We start from the raw sequence: 23,870 nt of genomic DNA on the forward strand, positions 1-23,870 counted from the left end.
TTTTGGGTAATATATAACAAGTTATGGAATGTTGTAATTGATGGCTATCCATGTAAATCAAGTTTGTCAATAATGCTAAACTGTTTTTGAAATAAAATGGTACATTTCATATTCAAATGCTGTGCTTCAAATTCTGAGTCATAAAATTTGAAGTTCTGGCAGATTTAAAATATTTGAGTGTGTTCCAGCTATTTGAAAATCTACTGAAGTCATCTGAGTTTACTGCGGTGCTGAGTAAACATGGTTAGGATTTGGCTGTAGAAAGACATTTAGTGGCAACACTCAAGGAGACATCATCCCCCAGTACACACACACAACACAAGGAAGATTGTTATTCATATTTTATTGGTTTGTTACAAAAATATAAAATCAGGAAAGATTGTTACTGAGTTGCCATTTTGCATTAGGAGTTAGCAGCATGTCTATGCTGGCAAAACAGGACTTTAGCAGAGTGGCAGAAGTCTTGTGAAACCTGTTCAAGGAAAACATTTTGGAAATATGAAGAGAAGGGAAAGGCTATGCTAATAGTTTGAGCAATGTCCTTCTTTTCATTTGCCAGCTCAGGTTAATTGGTTTGTTTAACATGATATATAGCCAATTACTGAAACTTTTTATATGTCAGTTCTAAAACTTTTCACAATTAAATTAGAAGGAATTTGAATAATTGTTCAAAAACTACCGGCATATTGACCAACTGTCAAACCTTCATTCAGTTTTGGAGAATTTAATCTTGAAGGCCTTTTTAAAATAGGAAGAGTGCAACGAGATGGGATAGTAACTCTTTTCATTTAAGAGAAAGACTCCTAGAATGAAAATACCTAGCTGGCTCTTCTTTAAAAAAAATACTTTTATTTTTATTTTGGTAGCTAAGACAAGAAAGTGTTTCAGTGGTAATGTGTCTTGAAACGCAAAATACACTTTGCTGTCAGCGAAGTCCCAGCAACAACTATACATCCAACCACCCTCTTTCTAGACCCGAAGTACATTACAGGGCCAAAGAACCGCTCAATGGGAAGGTTGTGGCTTAAAATCGGTCTTTTGCCTTGTTCTATCTTTTGCTTAGACAAAAAAAACACCGTCCGCCATCTAAACGAGTTCGTCCATCACACCCCAGCATCAAAACCTCTTGAACCGCGCGGGGTCTCCTTCGGTCACTCTCGGCTGCGTAAATCAAAAAAAATATGTCCTTCCTCCATTTCTCCACGGCGAGAGGTAAACCGACGCGTTGGGGGGTTTTTTTGCGCTTCCCCCGCCTGCGCAGAGAAGGCAACGCGCAGGGCCCGTTCCTCCGCGTTTGTTTGGGCGAGAAGGCGCCGTGAGAAAACGCGGGCAGACAATGGAGCCCGCCCCATCGGCGCGCCTCTGGATAGGCTGCAGGTCCTCCTTTCCCGATTTAAACCTGGCCTCTGGGAGAAAGGAGACTCTCCTCCGAAATCTTCCCGCCTCCGACGCTATTTCCCGCCTTTCTCTTCCTAGGACGAGGAGGCAGGAACAGAGAGTCCGTGGATGCTGGAGAGGACGTCTGTTGGAGGTTTGCTCCCGGAACCGGCGGCTTGTTGTTTTCTCTCCCCAGCTGCAAGAAGGAGCAAAGAGAGAGATGAAGGCACGTGGGTTGATCCCGCGCTTCCTTGCCAGGCGCCAATCAGCCTCTACCGAACCGGGCTCGGACACTCGCCGGGGGCGGGGGGTTCTCGTGGGGAAAAAAATCAAGGTCCCAAAGCCTGTTGGGGTTACTCGTGGCATAAGTCTAGTACTCATGGAGGGGAAGAACCGGTGTCTGTGCAGATTGCTCCCTTTCATACGAGACAAGTCCCTGCACTTTGAAACTATAGCTCACCGCCTAGTTTTCCTTCTGCTGTGCTAGTTTTTCTCTCCCCGCCGGCTGTTTTTCTTTGTTGTTGTTTTCTTTTTGTTAAAAATGCTTTATTTGGAAAAATGTACCATAGCTAGTCTGAAATGGCAAAGCAGGTTTACCAGCTCAGATTATGCCCCCGGTTAAAAAAAAAATTAAGCAAGTTATTTCTTCCGTTGATTTCAATGGATTTAATAAATATATTTTCAATTAAATACGTTACAAGTTATTACAAGCAGATTAGAATGTCTCTACCTGAAACCATTATAAACATGCAGTTGGTCCACTGAGGAAATAATCTTGAACTTTATTTCTACTCCACCTTTAGATAAAGCAGCAGTCATAGTAAAAATAATTAAATATCTCTTGTTAAAAAGATACTACTCTTCATTATGTATGACCGAGTTTGCTCTTTTGAAAGTCTCAGTGAAAATAAAACTCTGGGGCAGTTCAAGGGACACTAGCACAATTTTAAAAGTGTTTCACCTGCCATCCTTTTCTCAGCCCTTGATAACCCATGGAATGAGTAATCCTTTGTGTAAACTGATACAGTATCTCTTTTAGAGTATTTGCTCAGATAGTTTATTCACACATGCAAGCCACTACTTGGAAGCAGTTGACCAAGACTGAGTATGCATGTTCAAAGAAAATAATTGCTTAGCTAGGAACCCAGAACCATCAGAATATGTATGATAAATATGGGAAATTTAGGAAATTTGGGGCTGGGATCCAAACTCCCATGGAAGAAGGCTCTTCCCTCATTTGAAAAAAAGCTAATGTTTGTCCTTTGTGTCCCACAGAGTATTTCAGAATACATATTAACTTCACTTTCAGAGCTGTGAGATCTGTTCCATCAAAATATTTCTTCAATTTTACATCTTTACATCTTTGATTCACCTGAAATAATTCTAGTTCCATTTACCGGCAATGAGTCTTTGGGCTGAGTTTATTCTTATCCCTTCAGAAGTGGGTTTATTAAGATTTTATTACTCCTGGACTGAACTGAAGTTTTCATTATGTTGTAAAATGTTTATTAATGTATATTTAATAAAATATTTGGATTATGCCTTATAGGTTAGAAGTAATGTCAGAAAAAGGGTGGAAGAAGTCAAGACGTGAAGAACAGAATCAGAACTTCTTTGAGGTACCATTTAGCTGTCCCTCAATGACTTTAATATCTGTTACCCAAGGAATATTATTTCCTAGATATTTGTAAAACTGAGAAGCACTAAAGATGCATTATGCTTCTGGGTTTCATTTTCAAATCCTCCAGCATTCATCCTAAAATTATTTACTTTGAAATGAGATCTGCTAATTCTGTGAGCTTGTTTCAAGTGAGTCGTTACTATAACTTCTTTTACTCATTTCCTACATTAAAAGCAGGCGTGTAACGAGTGCATACTTAGTGTTTAAATACTGTTTTTTCCAATAGCTCACTAAAAGTTTCAGCCTGGCCCCATATATCTGTCAGAAAAGACCAAGGTCAGGGAACTTGTTTCACAGTTCTCTCCCAGAACGAGTATTCTGCTTCTCGTGTAATATTGTCATAAGACTTGAGAACTGAAGGATGGCTTGGCTTATGCTGACTTCATCTATTGGAAGATTGAGACATGCACTTTCTATGAGGGAAAGACAACCCAGTCCATCAAGCTTACTTCCCACTTTCCTGACAGAACTTTGCAATTAACTGAAATGTGTGTGTGTGTGTGTGTGTGTGTGTGTGTGTGTGTGTGTATATATGTATGTATGTATGTATGTATGTATGTCTTTGGTTATTCGGGTTTTCTCCCGCGTAAAATTGGAAGTGTCTTGGTGACGTTTCGACGAAGTCTCATTCGTCATCTTCAGGCTTCAGCTTCGTGCTTCTGGGAGCAATGCTGAAGCTGAAGATGACGAATGAGACTTTGTCAACGTCGCCAAGACAATTCCAATTTTACGGAGAAAACCCGAATAACCAAAGACATACACACACACACACACACACACACACTGAAACATATATATACACACACACACACACACACACACACACACACTGAAACATATATATATGTTTTCTGAGGTTTTCGCTGGTGTTTGTATGTAGGTCTTTGGTTATTCGGATTTTCTCCCGCGTAAAATTGGAATTGTATTGGCGACGTTTCGACAAAGAAGCTGAAGCCTGAAGATGACGAATGAGACTTCGTCGAAACGTCGCCAAGACAATTCCAATTTTACGCAGGAGAAAACCCGAATAACCAAAGACATACACACACACACACACACACACACATATATATATACACACACACACATTCATTCTCCAACTTCCTAATCTCATATCCTTGTACAATTATTTATTTTATCCTAGCTAGATGGCAGCACCTAGTCAAACTGCTGATCTGAAACAACTAAGCTAGGTGGGATTTGGTTAATATTTGGATGGGAAACTACTAAGAAATACATGGCTACAGAATAGATTGGGATATACATATATATATATATATATATTTCTAAGGTTTTCGCGGGTGTTTGTATGTAGGTCTTTGGTTATTCGGGTTTTCTCCCGCGTAAAATTGGAAGTGTCTTGGCGACGTTTCGACGAAATCTCATTCGTCATCTTCAGGCTTCAGCTTCGTGCTTCTGGGAGCAATGTGTGATTGCAGCTGTTTCTTCCTTTTTAACTGCTAGTGGAGGTTTGAACTGATTGGGTGGGAGCTTGGCTGTGCTCTGATTGGATGGGGGTTTTTTTGTGCTCAGCACAACCAAGCCCCCACCCAAACAGGACACACCCCCAGCCAATCAGAGCACAAAAATACCCCCATCCAAGCTCCCACCCAATCAGTTCAAACCCCCAGTAGCAGTTAAAAAGGAAGAAACAGCTGCAATCACACATTGCTCCCAGAAGCACGAAGCTGAAGCCTGAAGATGATGAATGAGACTTCGTCGAAACATCGCCAAGACACTTCCAATTTTACGCGGGAGAAAACCCGAATAACCAAAGACATATATATATATATATATATATCTCTTTCGTGCAAATGTATTACATGAGATCATATAAACCAGTCAATATGGCTTTATTATCTTCCCAAATGCTATAATGACATACAATGATAAAACTGATTTAAAACTAGGCTGACTAATTCTCGTTACTCTATTAAATAATTAAAGGGCTTGTTAGAAATCACATTTTCCTGCATGGTCTTTCCTTTCAAGATTTTTTTTTCTTATATGGAAGGCAAGACAAAAATGGAAAAAGATGAGCTGGAAAAAAGAACTGTGTAGAATTAAGCTTGAATAAAAAGTGCCCTTTTTGCTCAAGCTCCTGAATACTCATTCTCATCTCTGACTGAATTATATCAAGAGTTTAAACAAGCAGTTTTATCAATGTCATATGTGTATCTAAGACTTCCTTTATGAATAAACCGGCTATTTAATTCTCAGCTAGGTCACACCTTTAAAAGCTACTTGTATATGGATTAGAGGAAATGTAAGTACTCAATTGATAGAAAGGAAGAAAAACAAATCAAGGCAAGACTTAACACAATTGTCAACACAAGAAAAGTTAGACCAACTCTACTTTTGAATTTATTTAGAATCTCAACACTAATTTTCCAAGGAAGAAATGATTTGATTTGACCAGAGTGGCAGCAGTGCCCAAGGACGTACAGTAGAGGACAGTTTTTCCTATGTGTTTCATTCTACCAGGGTAAAAGGCAATGGTCAATTCTAAACGGGTTTGCTACCAGTTCACTGGCCGCATAGCGCGCCAAACGCACACTGCATGCACACTGCGCACCAAATGCATACACTGTGCACATGCACAGTATGCGCCAAAAGGAGGCTTGGGAAGGTAAGTAGAAGCGAGGGGGGGATCAGCTGTGGTGCACAATTTAGCTTTGCTACAAAGCAGGATTTCTTGCTTTCTTGCAAAGCTAAACCTTGCTGCACAGCTGATCATCGGAAATACCAGTTCAGAGGAACCGGTAACTTTTTTTATCTACCAGTTCACTTGAACCCGTAGTGTTTTAAACTACCAATTCACTCAAACCGGTAGTTTTTATCATTGCTGGTTCACCTGAACTGGAGGGAACCGGTAGCATTTCACCCCTGGTAAAAGGGGAATATAGCCATGAGAGATATTTAAAGCAGGACATAGAACATAAAGTAATAGAGTTGTAATGGGACTCTGGGGTGGATAGCCTTGAAAGTCTTCTAATCCAACCCCCTGCTCAAGCAGAAGACCCTATAACCGTGATGGCGAACCTATGCCATGGCTGCTCAAAGTGGCACACAAAGCCATGTCGCCTGGCACACGCAACCTTGCCTGTGGCCTCTGGATTTCTGGTGCGCATGTGCGTACAGCAATCAGCTGTCTTTGTGCGCGGCAGTGCTGAAAACCAGTGTGTGCGTGTGTGCCGGCAAGCTGATTGTTGGGCAAACATGCGTGCCAGAACCTGGAAGTTTGGCTTTTCCGGAGCATGATCCCTTCGCACGCCGGCCTGTGCATACACATCAGCCAGCTGAACAGTGTGGCCCCAACAAGTGTGCACCTGTGATGTTTTTGCATGACCTTTTCAACACTCAATACCAAAAAGGCTCGCCATCACTGCCCTATACCATTCCAGACAAATCTTGAAAACCTCCAGTGATGGAGTCCCCACAATATCTGGAGATAGGCCATTCCACTGATCAATTGTTCTCACTGTCAGGAAATTTCTCCTTAGTTCTAGGTTGAATCACCCTTTGGTAATCTTCCATCTGTTGCTTCTTGTCCTGCCTTCAGGTACTTTGGAGAATAGGTCAACCCCCTGTTCTCTGTCAGAACCCCTCAAGTACTAAAACACAGCTCATATCAGCCCTGCTCTGTCTCTTTATTACACTAACCATACCTACGGTACTTCCCTCAATCGTTTGTTTAAGCTTCAGTCCCTTAATCATGTTGGACCCTGATATTTTTTAGCTATGAATGAGTGCAAATACCTGGGAAGATAAAAGTGGACAGATACTCCTACAAGGTAATAATTGTTTACTGATAGTGACATTTACACTGGGATATGCCTTTATTAGTCAGAAACCTGTACTAAGGTCTCTGCTGCATTGGGAACAAGAAGTTTAGATTAATTTGTTTAATTGTGTACGTTAATGGGGTTAGAGTTTTATTAGGAGAAAGCAGTATTCTTGGATAGTTATTGTTTTATTTACCATTTTAAGCTACGGTTTTAGGTGCATTAGGACAATGCTGGAATGGTCCATTTGCAAGACACTAAATCACAATACCAAATATTACTTGGATATTTTCCTCTTATAGAAGCCGAGCACAGTGCTTTCAATTATTCATAGCGTTCACTTGGTGGCTGAATTTGACTTTAAATTAGAAAGGAAAAGGACCCTTTAGACAGATTTATAGACACACTCTGAGGCAGTTTGTTAGTTCCTGAAACACGAGAGTTGGGTCTTACTTTGATGCTACCAAATGGACAGTAGAGTGGTTTGAGTTATTCATTTCCTTAAATTGTTTCCAATTTTGGTAGTGACAGTGGGCTGATGTGCCTACCAATATATCAAACTGATTTGATAACCCGATGATATTTTAGATTATAACTGCAGATAGAACATGTCTATATAGAACATTGTAAGCAGATAGGACATATAAGGAGATTAAATAAGTTGAAGCCAAAGGAAGTCCTGGTAGCACTATGGGAATTTGGAAGACTCAGACTGAAAGAGCTGCCCTTTGCCCCCAACATTAGAAGGAGATGTCACCGGTATATCAGAAATGCAAGGGATGAAAATAGAAGAAGAGCTTCAGGTTTTTGCAGCTTCAATCTTGTACATTGCTGTATGCATCATTAAATTGTAGAAAGGTCACCATTTATTTGATCAGTATGGGGTGGATAGCCTTGGTTTTTCTGGCTAAAATTCAGGAATGGATAGGCAATATCAAGCATATTAGATTTCAAAAGACACTAGAAAGATGGTCCTGTGAATGAATCATAAAGTCAGATTGTAAAATCCCAGTTCCCTTAAATATACAGAAATGTTTAGCTACACAGTGGTCGAATCTTTCCTCCATAAATGATGTTATTTTTGGCAGCAAGCATTGTGTTTTGGGGTGGTGCATTTCTAACTGGGGAATTATCAACCCAATTTGAAATGGGCAAATCTTAGCAAAGTTTTAGGAAGCAGTTTACCTCCTAGGAAAACCCACCAGAAAAGCAAAATGTCCTGTCTGCTATTACTATTGACAACTGAGGATACAGATTTTTGTCATGCAAAAGTTTTCTAAGGTTTTCTAGAATTGAGTGTCTCCTTTCTGTGTTATTAAGGTATATTAATGAACAGTCTGTGATCAACCACCACTTTTGATCAGTAACTGAGTCCTGATTGCCTTCAGACTTTATATATCACATTGATTTTGAATTCGGACTACAGCCATGGCAACTGCATTTTGCTTCAGGAAGATTCATTCTGTGAGATGATGATATTTGGTGCTTTCAAAAAAGACATATGGCCCCTGCTGTCATTGATGATTCATGTGGCCAAAATAGATATTATGTGAAAAGTTCTGATTTTTTGACAGGAAAGTTGCCTTTCCAGGAAAGGTACAAGTCCTCAATTTGGTCCTATTGTGGAGTTCCAGGTGAAATGGAGGCTGCAGGGTATTGTAATTGGACTTCATTGAAATGGCACTCATAGGCATGTAAGCAGGCAAGCAATGGGGACATCTCATGACCCTGCCGCCTAAAAAAAAAACATCATGAGACAGCATCATCGCCAAGACTAATGCCCTGAATCAGGTGAAATGCCCCCAGATCGGACCGGATCGCGCAGTCTGGTAGCGATCGTGGCCAGTAGTTCGGCGATCCGGTAGCGATGGCGGAGCAAAGCTCCGTCCACCCACCCAGGGTGTCATTACTTCCTGGTTTTAACCAGGAAGTAATGTGTTTTTTACCTTTTGCGCATGCACAGAAGGTTTTGCACATGCACAGAAGGTCTGTGCACGCATGTGACGTGCAAGCGAAGTGTGTGCACTTCCAAACCGGTTAGAATAGAATAGAATAGAATAGAATAGAATAGAATAGAATAGAATAGAATAGAATAGAATAGAATAGAATAGAATAGAATAGAATTTTTTATTGGTCAAGTGTGATTGGACACACAAGGAATTTGTCTTGGTGCATATGCTCTCAGTGTGCATAAAAGAAAAGATACCTTCATCAAGGTACAACATTTACAACACAATTGATGGTCAATATATCAATATAAATCATAAGGATTGCCAGCAACAAAGTTACAGTCATAAGTGGAAGGAAATTGGTGATGGGAACGATGAGAAGATTAATAGTAGTGCAGATTTAGTAAATAGTCTGACAGTGTTGAAGGAATTATTTGTTTAGCAGAGTGATGGCCTTCGGGAAAAAACTGTTCTTGTGTCTAGTTGTTCTGGTGTGCAGTGCTCTATAGCGTCGTTTTGAGGGTAGGAGTTGAAACAGTTTATGTCCAGGATGTGAGGGATCTGTAAATATTTTCACGGCCCTCTTCTTGATTCGTGCAGTATACAAGTATGCAGGTCCTCAATGGAAGGCAGGTTGGTAGCAATTATTAGATTAGATTAGGAAGGTAAGTAGATTTTACCCTTGCCCTGAATGCATAAGCAGAGGAGAATTTGGCAAGTGTCTTAAATGTGGTGGCTGAAGATATATATAGTCTAGTAGGAGATGCCACCCAGAATAAGATGAAAAGTAAGGGGGTAGGTGTGGATATCACAATTCTTTAAATGGATCTCAACATATGTATAAAAAAACGGTTTTAGAAACTTTTAGAATGCTTAAAGGATTGGGCACTTTTTGCAACATCCAAGAATTACAAAAACTGTATGAGAAGCATGACATTAATTTGTTGAATGAAGGAGATCTGTATACATCTAGACATTTGCCATTCTGCAACTCTTGAATAAACTAAATTAGTTAGCACTAAAAGCTCTTTTATAGTGTATGAGGGTTCTTGGGATCTGTAATCTAAGATTATAGATAATAGGGCAGAGAGAAGCTTTTTGGTCTTGAATATCTCATCTATTTAAATTAGCCAACTTAACAGGTAGCAGTATAGGAGAGCACCTTTCAAGTCAAGAAGGGATGGCCAAAGTGTAGGAACAGATTTAACACTCTTGATTCATCCTTAGGCTAATTGTAGAACAAAAATTGGGCAGAGGGTACGACTGGAAGACCTCCAAAGTCCCTTCCAACTCTGTTATTCTGTATTCACACCAGCACAGATCTCAGTAGCAGCTCTCCTTGCATTAATGCAAGTAAGTGCAGTTTCTGTATTGGTGGGAATTTACTTTCATTTTAAGCTTTATAGGACAAAGGGAGGAGTGAGTGATTTTAATTTAAATATATTGTGACTTTACAGTTGGACATTATAAGTAGTCCTTGACTTATGACCACAACTTAGCCCAAAATTCCTCTTGTTAAGCAAGACATTTGTTAAGTGAATTTTGTCCCATTTTATGACCTTTCTTGCCACAGTTGTTAAGTGAACCACTGCAATTGTTAAGTTAGTAACACTACTGTTAAGTGAATCTGGCTTCCCCATTGATTTTGCTCGCTAGAATGTCACAAAAGGTAATTGCATGAGCCCAGGACATTGCAACCGTCATAAATACGAGTCAGTTGTCAAGAGTCTGAATTTTGATCACAAGACCATGGGGTTGCTGCAATGGACCTAAGCATGAAAAATAGCCATAAGTCACTTTTTTGGTGCTGTTGTAACTACAAATGGTCACTAAATGATCTGTTGTAAACTGAGGACTACCTGTACTTGAAAGGTATATTCCAACAGAGGTAATCTGGAAAATTATAGTGAAGCACAAAAATTTTGAATAAGAATCTTCAGTGTTATATGTATAGATTTCACAATGTTTATATTGCTTTAGAATTTCCAGGACCTATAGGATAAGTCCCGACTAAGAAAATGTTATGCCCAAAACTCATGACTGAAGTGGCAGACCACTTATTAAGTGGCAGACCACTTTGTTAGATTTTTGCTGTATTCCTCATGTGTGATGGCATAATTGATATTAGGCTTAATTTATTAAATTGTTTCTGCTGGCTCCATTTAAAAACAAATGGCACTTCATTGATTTTTTACACATTGCCTGCGTCGTGGAAGCCTTTCAAATAAAACAGCAGCCTGGCATAGCAGTATCCTCCAAGCCTGGCATCAGAGCTTTCCTCCAAGCAGTTTTGTACTCTTGCCAAGTTTTGTGGATTGTGCAAATTGTAAAGCCCAGCAAAATAAATATGTTTTCCACTGAGTTTTATCTAGAACAGATGATACCAATTGGAAGCTTAAAAAGAAACATACTTTGAATTTATGGAAGTTCATCTTCCTATCTAATCCCCAAACAACTGGGAGACGTTTAGGGAAAATCAAAGAGTCTTCACTGCTTGTGAAAACCTTTGCTTACTAAAGTCAGTGTGCATAAGTAAACTCAAGTCAACATAGAGCAACCTCATTTAACTTGGCACTTCCTTCAGGTCAGTGTCCCACCCCTAAGCCTATCCTGCTTCAACATTTACCAGCAGTAAAGAAGCAAGGCTTACTGGAAATACCAAACAGTTTGTGGCACCTACTAGATTTCTACAGGTGAGGAAGGACACTTTAAAATGAAAAAGATATCCTTATAGCAGGAAAAATCCACAAAAGCTATCCACCCAGATACCGTGGATAATTTGTATAAGGCTGATTTTTAAAAAATTATATTACAGGAGAACAAGAAAGGGAAAATGGACCATGTTTTCTTTAAAATAGTTAATATCTATTAATTTCCAAAACCACAGGGACCATGCTGTTAAAAAAAAAAAAAGCTCAATTTGATATGAACATTTCAAAGACACTAACATTTCAGTATTAACATTTTAGGTAAAATTGTTAGTTTTAATAAATTATGCTTTTTCCTCCTCCAAACTAAACAAATCGAGAAATTGAAAATTCACAAATATGTGACATACTCAAGTAAATGCTACCTTCCTTCCAAATGAAGATTATCTCCCTGTGAATAGGGGGAAACCTCCAGTCAAATCAAAAGCAGTTTTATAATTCAGTGAGTGCGCAAACTGGCCAGTGAGGTAGAAATGTTAGTCAGGAAAAACTAACATAGAATTCAAAGCAGAACTATTTGAAAATACATCATTCAGTGGGATTTACTTCTTCATAAGTATGCAGCAAAAGAAAATCTGAATCAATGAACATGGAAGAGAAGGAAAAGAAGCGTACAGGAAGGAAAGATCCATAAAACAACAAAGTAATATCTAATATGCTCAGATTTTTAAAATAAATGTATTATTTATTTTAATTCAAATATTTTTAAAAGGTAGCAGTTCTCTTAGTTTATTGGCAATGAGACTTTAATAGGACTGACTAAAATCTTGATATTTTTATTGCTCTAGAAAATGTCTTTGTGAAGATTAATGGTGGATTTATTCCATGAAAACAATAAACTTCTGTATATTGCAATTATTATTTTTAAATCAATTTAATTCTTGTATTTGTGAAGAGACGTGGTATATTCTGCAGCTATTTATTTTTCTTTTGTGAACTGCATAAATAAACATGAAATAAATGCTCTGATGCTACTTCACTCAATACATTATAAGGGACTAATGTATAGGAATGACTAGAAGACTGAAGTTTTTGCTAGACTGCTTTTCTTTTGTATAAGCAACTGACAATTATAGTCAGGTAGGGATGTGTGTGTGTATGTGTATGTATCTTTTGAGTTAAAAGGTCTTTCTGACTTTCTAAAATATCTTAAAAAGTCCAAAATAAATTTGAAATTGTACATATAAAGGAATGATTTTATTGTATTTTGTTTCCAAATATGCTCATAATGTATTAATGTGTTAATGTATTAATACAGTTGCCTTATTCTTTAGGTCAAGAGTATTAGCCATAGAAAATGTAAGAAATAATTTACAGATTTTGTTCTGTAGAAGCATGCTTAGATTTGCACCACACAGTTCAAATTACTGTAATAGAAACATTAATAGATGAGATGTGTGAGAACTGACCTTCATTTTGACTGGGACAAGCTTCAGCTTACAAATGCTTTATAGTACTATCTGGAAGGCAAGAGCCATAGAACAGAACCCAACCTTTGCTCAGGCAGCAATGTTTTTTTATATCGCCACCTTCCTTTTTATGTTCCTGTTTCCAAAGTCTTAGAGACTACTTTCACATGTGCAGGACACCTCATTTCAGTGCCATCAATCAGTGTCAATTATCTTGCAGCCTAAATGACACTTCAATCTAATACCCTAAAAGGGACCACACACAGCTAGTGACTATTGCATAATAACGGTAAGGAAAATAAAAGGTGTAGCTGTTTTTTAAAAGAAAGAAAAAGAGAAGTAGCTCTGTGCAAGGGATAAGAAAATATTTAGGTAGGATGGGATTTCTTTTCCCAGCCAGAAAGCACCTCCAATTATTTAACTTCTGATAACTGAATAGGAATAGCACTTTCAACAGAAAGAAATTCTTTCTGGTGAGGATAACATTAATTGACAATCACAGAGGTTGGTTGTTTTGCTGAAAGCAGGCCGTGTTTCAATGAAGTTAAAAGTATGGAACATTTTCAAAATACACTTTAAAAAAAAAAAGACCCTTACCTGCCATCCTTTACTCGGTGTTTGCTAACTGATTATCTGATTGGTCTCCAATGAATAATACTTTGTGTAGACCAATGCAGTATCTCTTTTAGAAAGTTGCTGAATTATACTTTATAACATACATAAAAGCCACATTTTGGAAGTAGTTGACAAAGACTGACCAGGCCCATTCTAAGAAAGGAATAGCTCAACTAGAAATCCAGAACCACCAAAATGAATGATAAGCATAGGAAATACAGGGGACATGAACGTACAGTAGAACATAATGTGCATGAAGTCTTTTTAACCCCTTTTTTGCCACTGCCGAAGAAAGCTGTGCCTCCCTTTCATCTTCGCCTACCTTCTCTGGAGAGATGTTTGAAAGCCACAGTGGAAGCCAGTTCTGTACCATGAACAGCTACTCCAGGCCCGTGATGATGAGCCAAGGGATTACCTTGGGTCTGCCAGTGGTGATGAGATGGACTTAGGTAGCTTCCTCCTGGCCCTCCATAAACGCCAGGTTGGTTTGATGATGGATATGCACAAGGGGACAGGAAAGGGCTCACAGCCGAGAGCCCAGGAGGGGGCTGCAAAGGGGAAAAAAATGCATGTGGAAAAATGGGGAGTTTTAGGAAGAGAGGTCATACTCCAGCATGGATTTGCCATTCCTGCTCTGATTCTAATTACATGAATGGGGAACTAAATTAAATTATCTTTTCAAGTTCACTTCACTTCCAAATAAGGATCTAGAGAATGAAATTAAATTGAAGAGGAATGTGAAAAACCTGCACAGCAAAACATGCGCTAGTAATTCTTGATCTCAGTTCATGCAGTTCATGATCTCAGTTTGAATAATCACGGAAGCTGATGCAAGGAAATATATAGATTATTATCCCAAAAAAGAGTACGTTTCATGAAATTATAAAGCTAAATAGAGCGATAACAATAACCAGAAGCTGCTCTAGGATTGTGCCTGTGTCATTTCCCCCTTTGGCTTACAAAGCAGAGGCCTCAGTGGTTGCCAGACTAATTTACAGTGTTTTTAATCTGATATTAGGGGTAATCATTGCTATAATCACATTAAGTACATATAATGTCAATTCAAAGTAGGTGAAATTAGTCTTTGTTGGGGCCTTCACCCATTGCTTTTTGAAAGCAGCCAGCAGCCCTTGAGGGACAATGCTGCTGTGCTTGTTCTTGGTGTAAGGACAGAAATCAAGTAGGGTTCCATTCCCTCCACTTCAGCCTGGGGCCATCAGCCTGCCAGTCCCTAATATGAGTTCGCTTTAAAGGGAGAACTAGATTAAGATAATCTTGTGGGGAAAAATTTTTTATCGCAATTTATTTTGTTTTCCGGGATCTTGGCTCAGTATCTGTTTACTGCTATTTCAGAAACATAGTTTTCCTTATATGATACAGATCTTGCAGGATAATCCCTGCTTTGCTTCTTCTTTTTCCTTTGCCCACCCCCACCCCACCCCCCCCTCCTGGCCAAAGACACAGCCCTGTGCAGCCCTTCCTGCAACTGAATTCCCAAGGGGCTGGACTGTTACCTGGGGGTATTTAATGTCTGCTTCTGCTGCTGATTTGTCAAGTGCATTGACACCGTGCCCGGCAGCAGGAAAGGTGGTTCTATTCACACTTGGCCAGTCTTCGAGTTTGGGAGGGTAGGCAGAACCATCTGTCCCAGCTAGAACACCTAGGATGGGAGAGATTGGGGAATATATTAGCAGCCAGAAAAGTGATGGCCTGTCCCAAGACCCACTGGCTCCCTTATCTGAATCCCACACCTACTTCCTGGATGATAACTCACCTTTTCAGAGATCTCTATTAAGCTCTATGAAGTCTCTATAGAGGTCAATAAAAATAACCCATTAGGCTCCAGGGACATTGTCTGGGCCTCACATCAAATCAGAGGGATGTGGGCTTTTTAAGGATTTTTAGGATAAAGAGGAATCTCATGCCAAATTGCAGAGGAAAAGATAACATCAAACATTTGCTTTATTGGAGAACTGGAAGGAGATTCAATGATGATCTCTTCCTTCCACCCCCAGTGTTTGCTTCCCTTCTCAATTTTCCCTGAAGCTAAAGGGTTTAATGTTCCCTAAGGCTAAAGGATTTGTATAAAATGGATTTTTATTTTGCCCACACTGCAATGCCCTAGCCTTGTATAAAAAGCTAGCAATAAATTCAATCCAGATTTATTTATGAAAGACTAATTCCCAGCATCACTGCTGATTCTGTTTGGGTGGGAAGCATTTCAACAAAACATATCAGTGGATGGAGAGGAAACTGAGCTTACAGAAGACACTTAGGGTCACAAATGTCTTATGACTAACCTACATATTGAATTGGAACTGCACAGTAGGTAAAACTCAAGGTTGGCAATGAGAGAGGAGACAGTTAAAACTGCAAACAGCTTTGGCCAGCATTTCATTTAAAACATACTTATCCACCTCCATGCCGATTTCATTAAATGGACCAGGTTTTTTTGGCTCTCATATCATTTAGGAGACTCTCAAGAGAGTGTTACTATAAATGGAAAACAGGATTATAGTGAATTAGATACAAAGATCAGAAATGTCCAAGTGCTTTTGGAGTGAAAATGGGAAGGAGTCTGTGTTTGGCATCATTTTAATAGTTTCGGCATAGTTACCACTGGGAATACCAGAATCAAAGATCTGATAGTATAATCTCTAGTTTATTGATTAGCCCTTGGGTCATGAATACCTGAAAATCTGTAATCTAAAACATGGATGGCACTTTTGAAAGCATTACACAATTATCTATTAAAAGATGGATTATTGAATTATAAAGAAGAACTTTTAAGCACCTCTCACTGATTTCATTTTGAAGCCGCAAAGTGAACATTCTCTCCTTCACAAACTCAACAATTAAATTAAATTAAATGGCAACTTAAGGTTTCCTAGTAACAAAACAATGTCGATAACTACAGTCTAAAAATAGAAGCCTCCCTAACACTAGCAGCCTCCTCTGTCTAAGAAAGAGTTTGTGGATAATTGGGATCTCAGCAATTGTAAAATCCACAAGAAGACAGAAATATGGAATGTAAAACAACTGAAAGACAAGTAAAAGTATAAGAAGTGGAAAAGAAACCCCCTGTCAGATATTTGATCTTTCAGAAAATAATTGTGATATGAATTTGTTTCTGGAGACCACTTTTTCTTTTCTTTCTATTTTTCTAAAGGGAGAGGGGAGTGTAAAGGCTCGGAGTTTGTGGTTGGCAATCTCTCATCGCTACGAAAATATTTTCCACATTTTTTCATAAGAAGTTCAAGATGTCCAGGCCTTTTTTGCAACAGCAGCCAGAGTTCTGTCTGCTGAATTTTGTCCTTCCAGGTTGTTATAGCAGCAGCAAAAGCTCCCAGGAAGCAATAAGTACATTAAGCAATGAGCAACTATGAAGATGGGATGTGAGAGCCACTTATTAAGCCCTGCTTGGTTTTGAAGCTCGTATAGAGGACTGGGTTTAAAAATCTGAAGAGGTCATCTTCCACACCAGGCCTGCATGGCCCAGGGATCAGGTCTTCTTATGGGGGAAGCAACACAGACACATGAAGGGCTGTCTTTTTGAATGACCTGGAGAAGCAGGTCATTGCAAGCTGCACAAACTAAGTAAAATATGTTCTTGAATTTGGTGTGCATATCAAAGGCATATATAATTTTGCTTAGAGCAGAAATGAATAACAAAAGTACTAAGAAATATATAAAATATAATTGTGACTAATGCTGGCTTATTTTAGAATAAATATATTTAAAATTGGTTTGTTAAGACTTCCTGGGAATTCCAAAACGTGAACCCAGATACACTCAAAATGTCTCTAGTTATAAACCAGATCTTTTCGTCTGCCTGCATTGGTGATTGATGTCTTATGATAAAACCTATGAACTTAGAACAAAGGCTTCACAGTATGCATGGCCTGTGGACATGCTCTAAGAAAAAATGATATTAATCAAGTATTTCTCAAATGAGTAAATTTCATTTGCCTTATAAGTGAAACTGGGTTTCTATGAGTGATAGATATACAGTCTTGATGGGATTTTCAGGAGCTAAATAATTAGCCACCACATGCCTCATAGTTGGGAATAAACTCATAGTTGGGAATTGTGCACGTGCATAAGACAAATAGAAACACACATTGTTTATAGTAATAAACAGAGTTTTCAGAGCCACAGCGCTTAAATATAAAATTAAAGCAAGAAAACGCAATAAGGCTGTCCCAAATTTCTATAAAATCCGTCCTCTTTCTTAATTGAAAATAAATTCACAAAATAGATCTACGGTAGAACGTAGCAGTTTTACCTCCCGTAAATCATAACTCAAACCACGGACTGCTTTTCTTTTGTATTCTATAAATCGCCACGCAAACGGATTGGCGGGTATTAACGAGCCTGATGGAGACAGCAGCTCCGTCCTTTCGGCTGCTGGAAGGGGTGCTTCTACCTGGATCGCGCCCCGTTCCCTACCTAGGCCCCGGAGGGTCGGGTCAGATCCACTCACCGCTTTGCTCCATGAAGGTGCGGATGCCGAGGATATTGCTGACCGAGTGCGCGGAAGGCCAGGAGCGGGGCAGGCTGACGTGGGCCGCGGAGACGGGAGCCGCTCCGGCGTGGCCGCCCATCTTAGTGCCGGAGGCTGAGACGGCGCTGGGGTAAGGGTACTGGTAGATGTGGTTGTAGGGCAGGGCCGGCTGCGGGGCAGGTTGTTTGCTGCCGCCACCGCCGCCACTCGCGTCGTAGGGCGCGCCGGGCTGTGAAAGGCTGCCGATCTTGTTCCTCAGGATCCGGCTAATGGAGCTCACCGAAGGCACGTTGTACTTGTCGCAGACGCCGTCGGCCAGCAAGCGGTCCCGAATCTCCCAGGCGAAGATCCCCGGGTCGCCCTGCTTGTAGTCTCGGATGTGCTTCACCACGTTGGGGGTGGTGACGCGGGGTTTGCTCCCGCCGATGGCGCCGGGCAGGATGGAGCCCGTCTCGTTGTACCGAGCTAAAATCTTGCTCACGCAGCCGTGAGACACCCGCAGCTGCCGGCTGATGTCGCAGGGTCGGATGCCGAGCTGGGCCAGCTCCACGATCCGCAGGCGGATGGCGTTGGGCAGCGGCCTCCCGTTGACAAAGACGCCGCCGAGTTGGTTCACTTCGCCGTAGGTTTGCTCTGGAAAGAGCCGGAAGAGAAGGAAAGCGGGAGCTAAGGACTAGCGACCGAAGCGAGGGAAGTAGGCAGCGCTGCAGGGGGACGGTGGGCCGAGAGAGATTGGGAGGAGAGCGCCGGGGGCTCTTACTACGCCTAGGTTCAGCGAACGGATCTAGAGACTAGCCTGGGGCTACGGGAATGGATTGAAAGAGCCTTGGGAAATCAGTTATCTGAATTAGCATAGACAGATAGATATTCCATTAATTACACCTTATATATATACCTGTGTGTGTGTGTGCACACATATATATAAGGTGGAAGGGCTCGGCATTATAGTTTAAACGCTACATGTGCGCGGAAATCTAACAATTGGCTAGACTAAGTCCTATTCCCAAACATGTCTTTCCAAAAGTGTATAAATAAAGGCTTTTTAGTTTAAATTTATCGCTTGAATTCTGGCAATTTCTCAACAAAGTTCTTTTTACAAGGAAAGCCAATTCCTGTGCTTTCCTATACCAACCCCTGAGTTCAGGTACATCTGCTGTCTTCACACCTATAGGTTCTCCAGCACTTTAGTCTATTCATTGGAGGGCTTTACTAAACGGGTGTCAAAATAAGTGTAAATATTAACCTCATAGTTTAAGAAATTTCAAATCTGTGAGGTTAAACCAAAGCCAATGATATTAATGGGTTAGGGTTAGGGTTCAATGATATTAACCTATGGTCACATCTGGCCATAGGTTACTATCACTCTATGTTTACATCTGAAATAAAGAAATGAATTCCTATCATTGAAAGATAATCGGAAATATATATATGATTCCTTAATAGGTTGAAATAAAAGGACAGAGTTCCTTCAAGACAACAAAATTGGAAATATCTGAATAGCCAAATAAACGAGCGATCTCTTAAGGTGCTTTTGACTGAAAATTTAAAAAAAAAGATTTGTGGAAAACAATTTACCCACAATATCTAGCACCTTATAAACTAAATATATGTAGAATATATTTAATCAGTCTTATACTGTAAGATGGCAAGCACATTATATTCTTATTTTGAAATATGTCTATATCTTAAATAATTCTGAAATGGTGCAATGATAAATTGTTATAATGGTCATATGAGTGATATGTACAATCTACAGATTTATATTATTTTCACTAAGTGGTTAAAAGGGCCCAACTTAGATAAGTAAACCTAAGACAAAAAATGAAATTACAATTAGCAATTACAATTGCTAATTGAAATCTCTAGGCCAGGAGAGGGTTTTCCACGGAACTGGAGTTCCTGGAAGAAGAAGCGAAGTTCTCCAGAGACAATTTCCTACTTGAAACGGATTTCTCATCCAAACCACCTCTCTTTAGCCGCCTCAAGGTTACTGCCGCCCGCGGGCACTATATCCCGCATGCCTCCCCCGCCCCTAACTTCTGGAGGCAGGAGCGCCTCCTCACTTCCTACCGCGGCTGAAACTGCGCCTTGCCAGTCGGGAGCAGCCGGCATCCCTTTCTAGCGGCCGGTCCCAGGTCCCTAGAACCGAAGAGGCCGAGGATCCCTCTCCGCCTGCAGCTGCCTCCCTGCCAAGAGCAGCGCGAGAGCCCAGACGGCTTCTTCTTCTTCCTCCTCCTCCTTCCAACCCGCCGCCCGAGCGCCTGCCCGCCCTTACCCATGGCCGGCGAGAAGTGGCGCCCGCCGATGTCCGTCCGCCCGGCGCATAGAGAGGTGAGCCGAGCTCCCGGGTCAGTTGGGAGTCGAGGCCGGACTAGACCCGCGCGTGGAACTCCACATTTGCTGCCGAGAGGGAAGCGGCGGAGCCGGTTTCAGTTCGGCTCAACTTGACGCGTCTCCCACGTCAAGCCGGAGGTGCCGCAGATGCAGCCCCGGCCCTTCATTGGCTCCTGTCGGCAGTTCCTGGTCCAGCCGGCCTGCAAGGGAGGCCCCGGGAGGTGCCGCGGGGCAGGGCTTGGCTGGGTTCCGCCCCGGCGGGGCTCGGAGCTCAGCCCCCTCCAGCTGACTCCAATTCAGAGACCCCGGGCGCCACAGCCGACGCCCCCGCCCCAACTCCCCGGCACCAAGAGGCTTCTGAGTGGAAGAGAAGGGAAGAAGGGAGGGAGGAGTGCCCCCCCCCTTCTAACTTTTTTTCAACGGAGGGTGGGGGGGCTTGAGCAAACTATCGTCCCTGGCGCTTTTCTTCAAGGATACAGACAGACGCCTATTTGAGGGAGCCCCGTTTTTGGCGGCCTTGCAAAGTGGCTAAGGTGATCAGTAGCCACCTGCAGGGCAGGGGAACCTCGAGGAAAGTCTGCGGCGCTTCCTTGCACCCGTTGCTGCGTCTCAGCATTCGTCGGATGAACACAGTAGGAGCTTGAGGTCTGAGTGGAGCCCTTTAGGGTGCACCTTCCTATTCATTTCAAAGGGGCTTTGGAAATATCAGGGATAACGGCCTTTCCTGCAAAGGCGCCCCACTAGTTTCTTGGGTTCCCGAGTTTAAGAAAAACAAAGGAGGACTCTTCGCATTAGTTCATTTCTACACCAATGGAGGAAAAGGCAAATAGCCCCTTGCCTGGTTCTTAGTCTCCCCACCCCACCACCCTGCTCCGCTTTGGGCACATCCACTCACACCCTGCAGAGATTAGAGTCCAGCAAGCTACGGAGAGCCGGAAAAGATACTATCTCTCCATGAGATCAGTTCAGATTTCCTGCCAGATAATGACCATCAGGCCTTTCTTCCCTTCCCCCCCCCCCTCCGTGCTGTGAAGTTTTACCGACTGCGAGGCTGCAAGTTAAAAATTGCATCCCAGCTCAATTCCTCAGAATAACGGTGGCTTTGATAGGTCTCCAACTTCTTGCCTGTTTTAATCGTTTCTCACGAGCATCCTCCGAATCATAATTTAAAAGTCATTTTTCTCCTGTGAAATTATACTTTCGGACTCTTCAGGAAATGTGGATGGAAGGTTATATAACTACCACATTACCACCAGCACCCCTGGTATTAAACATTCGAAACCTCAAAAAATGCATCTTCGTAAAAGTGTAAAGAATTCGGAGCTAATGAGCCCTTTCGAGCAAAATCCCATTAATGCAAATTTACTCTGGAAGTAATAAGGGTACTTACTGGAAAAAACCATATATCTTATACCGCCCCTCTTTTTCTAAAGGATCTAGGTATAATAAAAGAGGTTTTTGGAGTCTCTTTTAGGTGTTAAGTTTGCTTTATTCGCGTTACTCTGGTGTAGGAGCCGGGTGGAATTGAGATTCGCACTCCGACGGTGCCTGCAGGACTTTATCTCCCGTGGTTGCTTGAGGCACCCTCCTCAGTTGCACGCTTTCCCATGTGCAATTGCTTGATTAGTCTGGGACCGCCTAACCATCCTGCACTGACTGCAGGCCACGGGAGACAGCCTTGTAGAACTGCGGGTGGCTTTCGGCAGAAGCTAAGGCTTCTGCACGGAAACCTGTGGAAGGCGCTTAATGAATTGCGGCATCCATGAGTCGCAGTGGCGACCCGTTGCCTGGGACATTAGCGCGGGTTATCTGGAAATCAGGATGGGGACAAGGGGATGGGTCTGAAAAACCGAGGAAATGGACGGACTGAAATTTTCTATTCGGATAGACAGGTAAGAAAGAGAAAAAAGATTCACTTAAGCAATTATGCAGCACTGAACTTGTTGGGAACGCTAATGGGTGAGGGTTGGGGCCACGGATTTCGTGTGCAACCTTTATTTGACAAGACACACGAGGACTGGTCTTGTCACCTGTCTGCCTCTAGAAAGGTCTTTGGGCATTCGAGGTTGATTCGGTCCCTAGATCTGCGGTTTCTCTTCCTTCTTTGGTGTAAACTTTATTCACATGCATAACTTAGGCAGATGAAAGGATTGAAAGTGGCAAAATGTTCCAGACGAGGGTATCGATTATTTATTTTTGCAAAGGACACACATACAGAGAGAGAAAGAGGGGCTCTTTTTGAAAAGAGTCAGAATGAGGGTGGGAAAGCAGGAATCAATGCACTGAGCATCAAAATAAAATTAGCCAGGCCCCGAAATCCATCCTCAACAAATTTCTTTCATGGTGACTTTTTTCATGCCAGCAGCGTGCTTGGCAGGTTTTTTTTCCCCCCCTTAACAATTATTCCTATTGCTTTCCATTGAGCGCTTGCATAGCATTGTAGCCTTCGAGGTTTCCTTCTCCTTCCTCGGAGGGTAATCCAGGGCCGCGCCTTCATTGGAATCTATTTCTTCTCATTAAATGTGCACAAGATTTGCTCAGAACAACCCTTAGCCTAGCTTCATTCTTTCCATGTTGCAGTACAGCCTCTTCTTCTCCTATTCATTTTTATTTCGGACGGTGTCGTTTTTCCTCAATTCCCGGTTTATTACCTGGAGAGTGTGATCATCTAAGGCTGTAACATCAAATCTGCACTTTCTTGCCTTGAACTCGTTCGTGACTTTGACTTCGGACTAAACAAGCACCGGATTGAGCTTCATTTGGACTGTTGTGACTTGCGGGCATTGGGCTGAAGGTCTTTCCAACAAAGTAGGATTTCGTCTTTGAGAGCAATTCCCAGGGCCAGTTTCCTCGAGCCCTTTTGGCATTAATCAAGCTCAGACGGGACGCGTGAGAACTCTGTGAGGGTCTTATTCTCCATCTTTGCTTCGGTCCTCCGGAAGCTTCCCTGGGAAAAACAGCGGCCCTGATGCGCAAAGCAGGCCCTCTTGCTCTGGATGGTTGGCAGGCCTCCCCGCCCTCCTACCGCGGCAGAGAGCTCCTCTTGCCGATCGGGACCCGATCAGTGCCACGGTCTCGCGAAGTTGCCCCACAACTGAGAGCGGCCTTGGGACGGGTGCGCCGATTAAGGTTTCCGCGGTGATTGCTTCCCTCCCGGTTGTCCGTTTGCCCGGCGGATAACAACCAGAGAAGGCCACGGGCTCCCCCTCCTTCCCCCCGCCGCCCAACCGTCTGCTCCTTACCCATGGCCGGCGAGGAAAGGCGCCCGCCGAAGCTCGCCGGCCGGGCATATCGAGAAGCAAGCCGAGCTCCCGGACCAGCTCAGAGTCGCGGCCGCGCTAAACCCGCGACCCGCCCTCCACATCGGCCGCCAAGGAAGTACGCCCCGCGGCCTCGTTTCAGCTTGGCTCAATTTAACGCAACTCGCAAACCAAGCCGGAGGTGCCGTTGATGCGGCCCCGGCCCTTCATTGGCTCCTGCCGGCAGTTCCTAGTCCAGCCGACCTCCA

The 23,870-nt window shown here is 42.1% G+C and overlaps 1 protein-coding gene across 1 annotated transcript; it reads right to left on the bottom strand.

The window, feature by feature from the left end:
* Positions 1–374: 374 nt before the first annotated feature.
* On the bottom strand, positions 375–20,451 carry PAX1 (paired box 1). The gene is made up of 5 exons (XM_058178470.1): positions 20,304–20,451; positions 18,008–18,661; positions 15,039–15,184; positions 13,847–14,072; positions 375–1,573 (listed from the first exon to the last, which is right to left on the bottom strand). Exons 1-5 carry the CDS (start codon positions 20,305–20,307, stop codon positions 1,473–1,475), a joined length of 1,131 nt encoding a protein of 376 aa, XP_058034453.1. The 5' UTR covers positions 20,308–20,451; the 3' UTR covers positions 375–1,472.
* Between the last annotated feature and the right edge of the window lie 3,419 nt (positions 20,452–23,870).

This window comes from Ahaetulla prasina, chromosome 3 (genome assembly GCF_028640845.1).
Source record: "Ahaetulla prasina isolate Xishuangbanna chromosome 3, ASM2864084v1, whole genome shotgun sequence".
In the NCBI taxonomy this organism is placed as follows: Eukaryota; Metazoa; Chordata; class Lepidosauria; order Squamata; family Colubridae; genus Ahaetulla; species Ahaetulla prasina.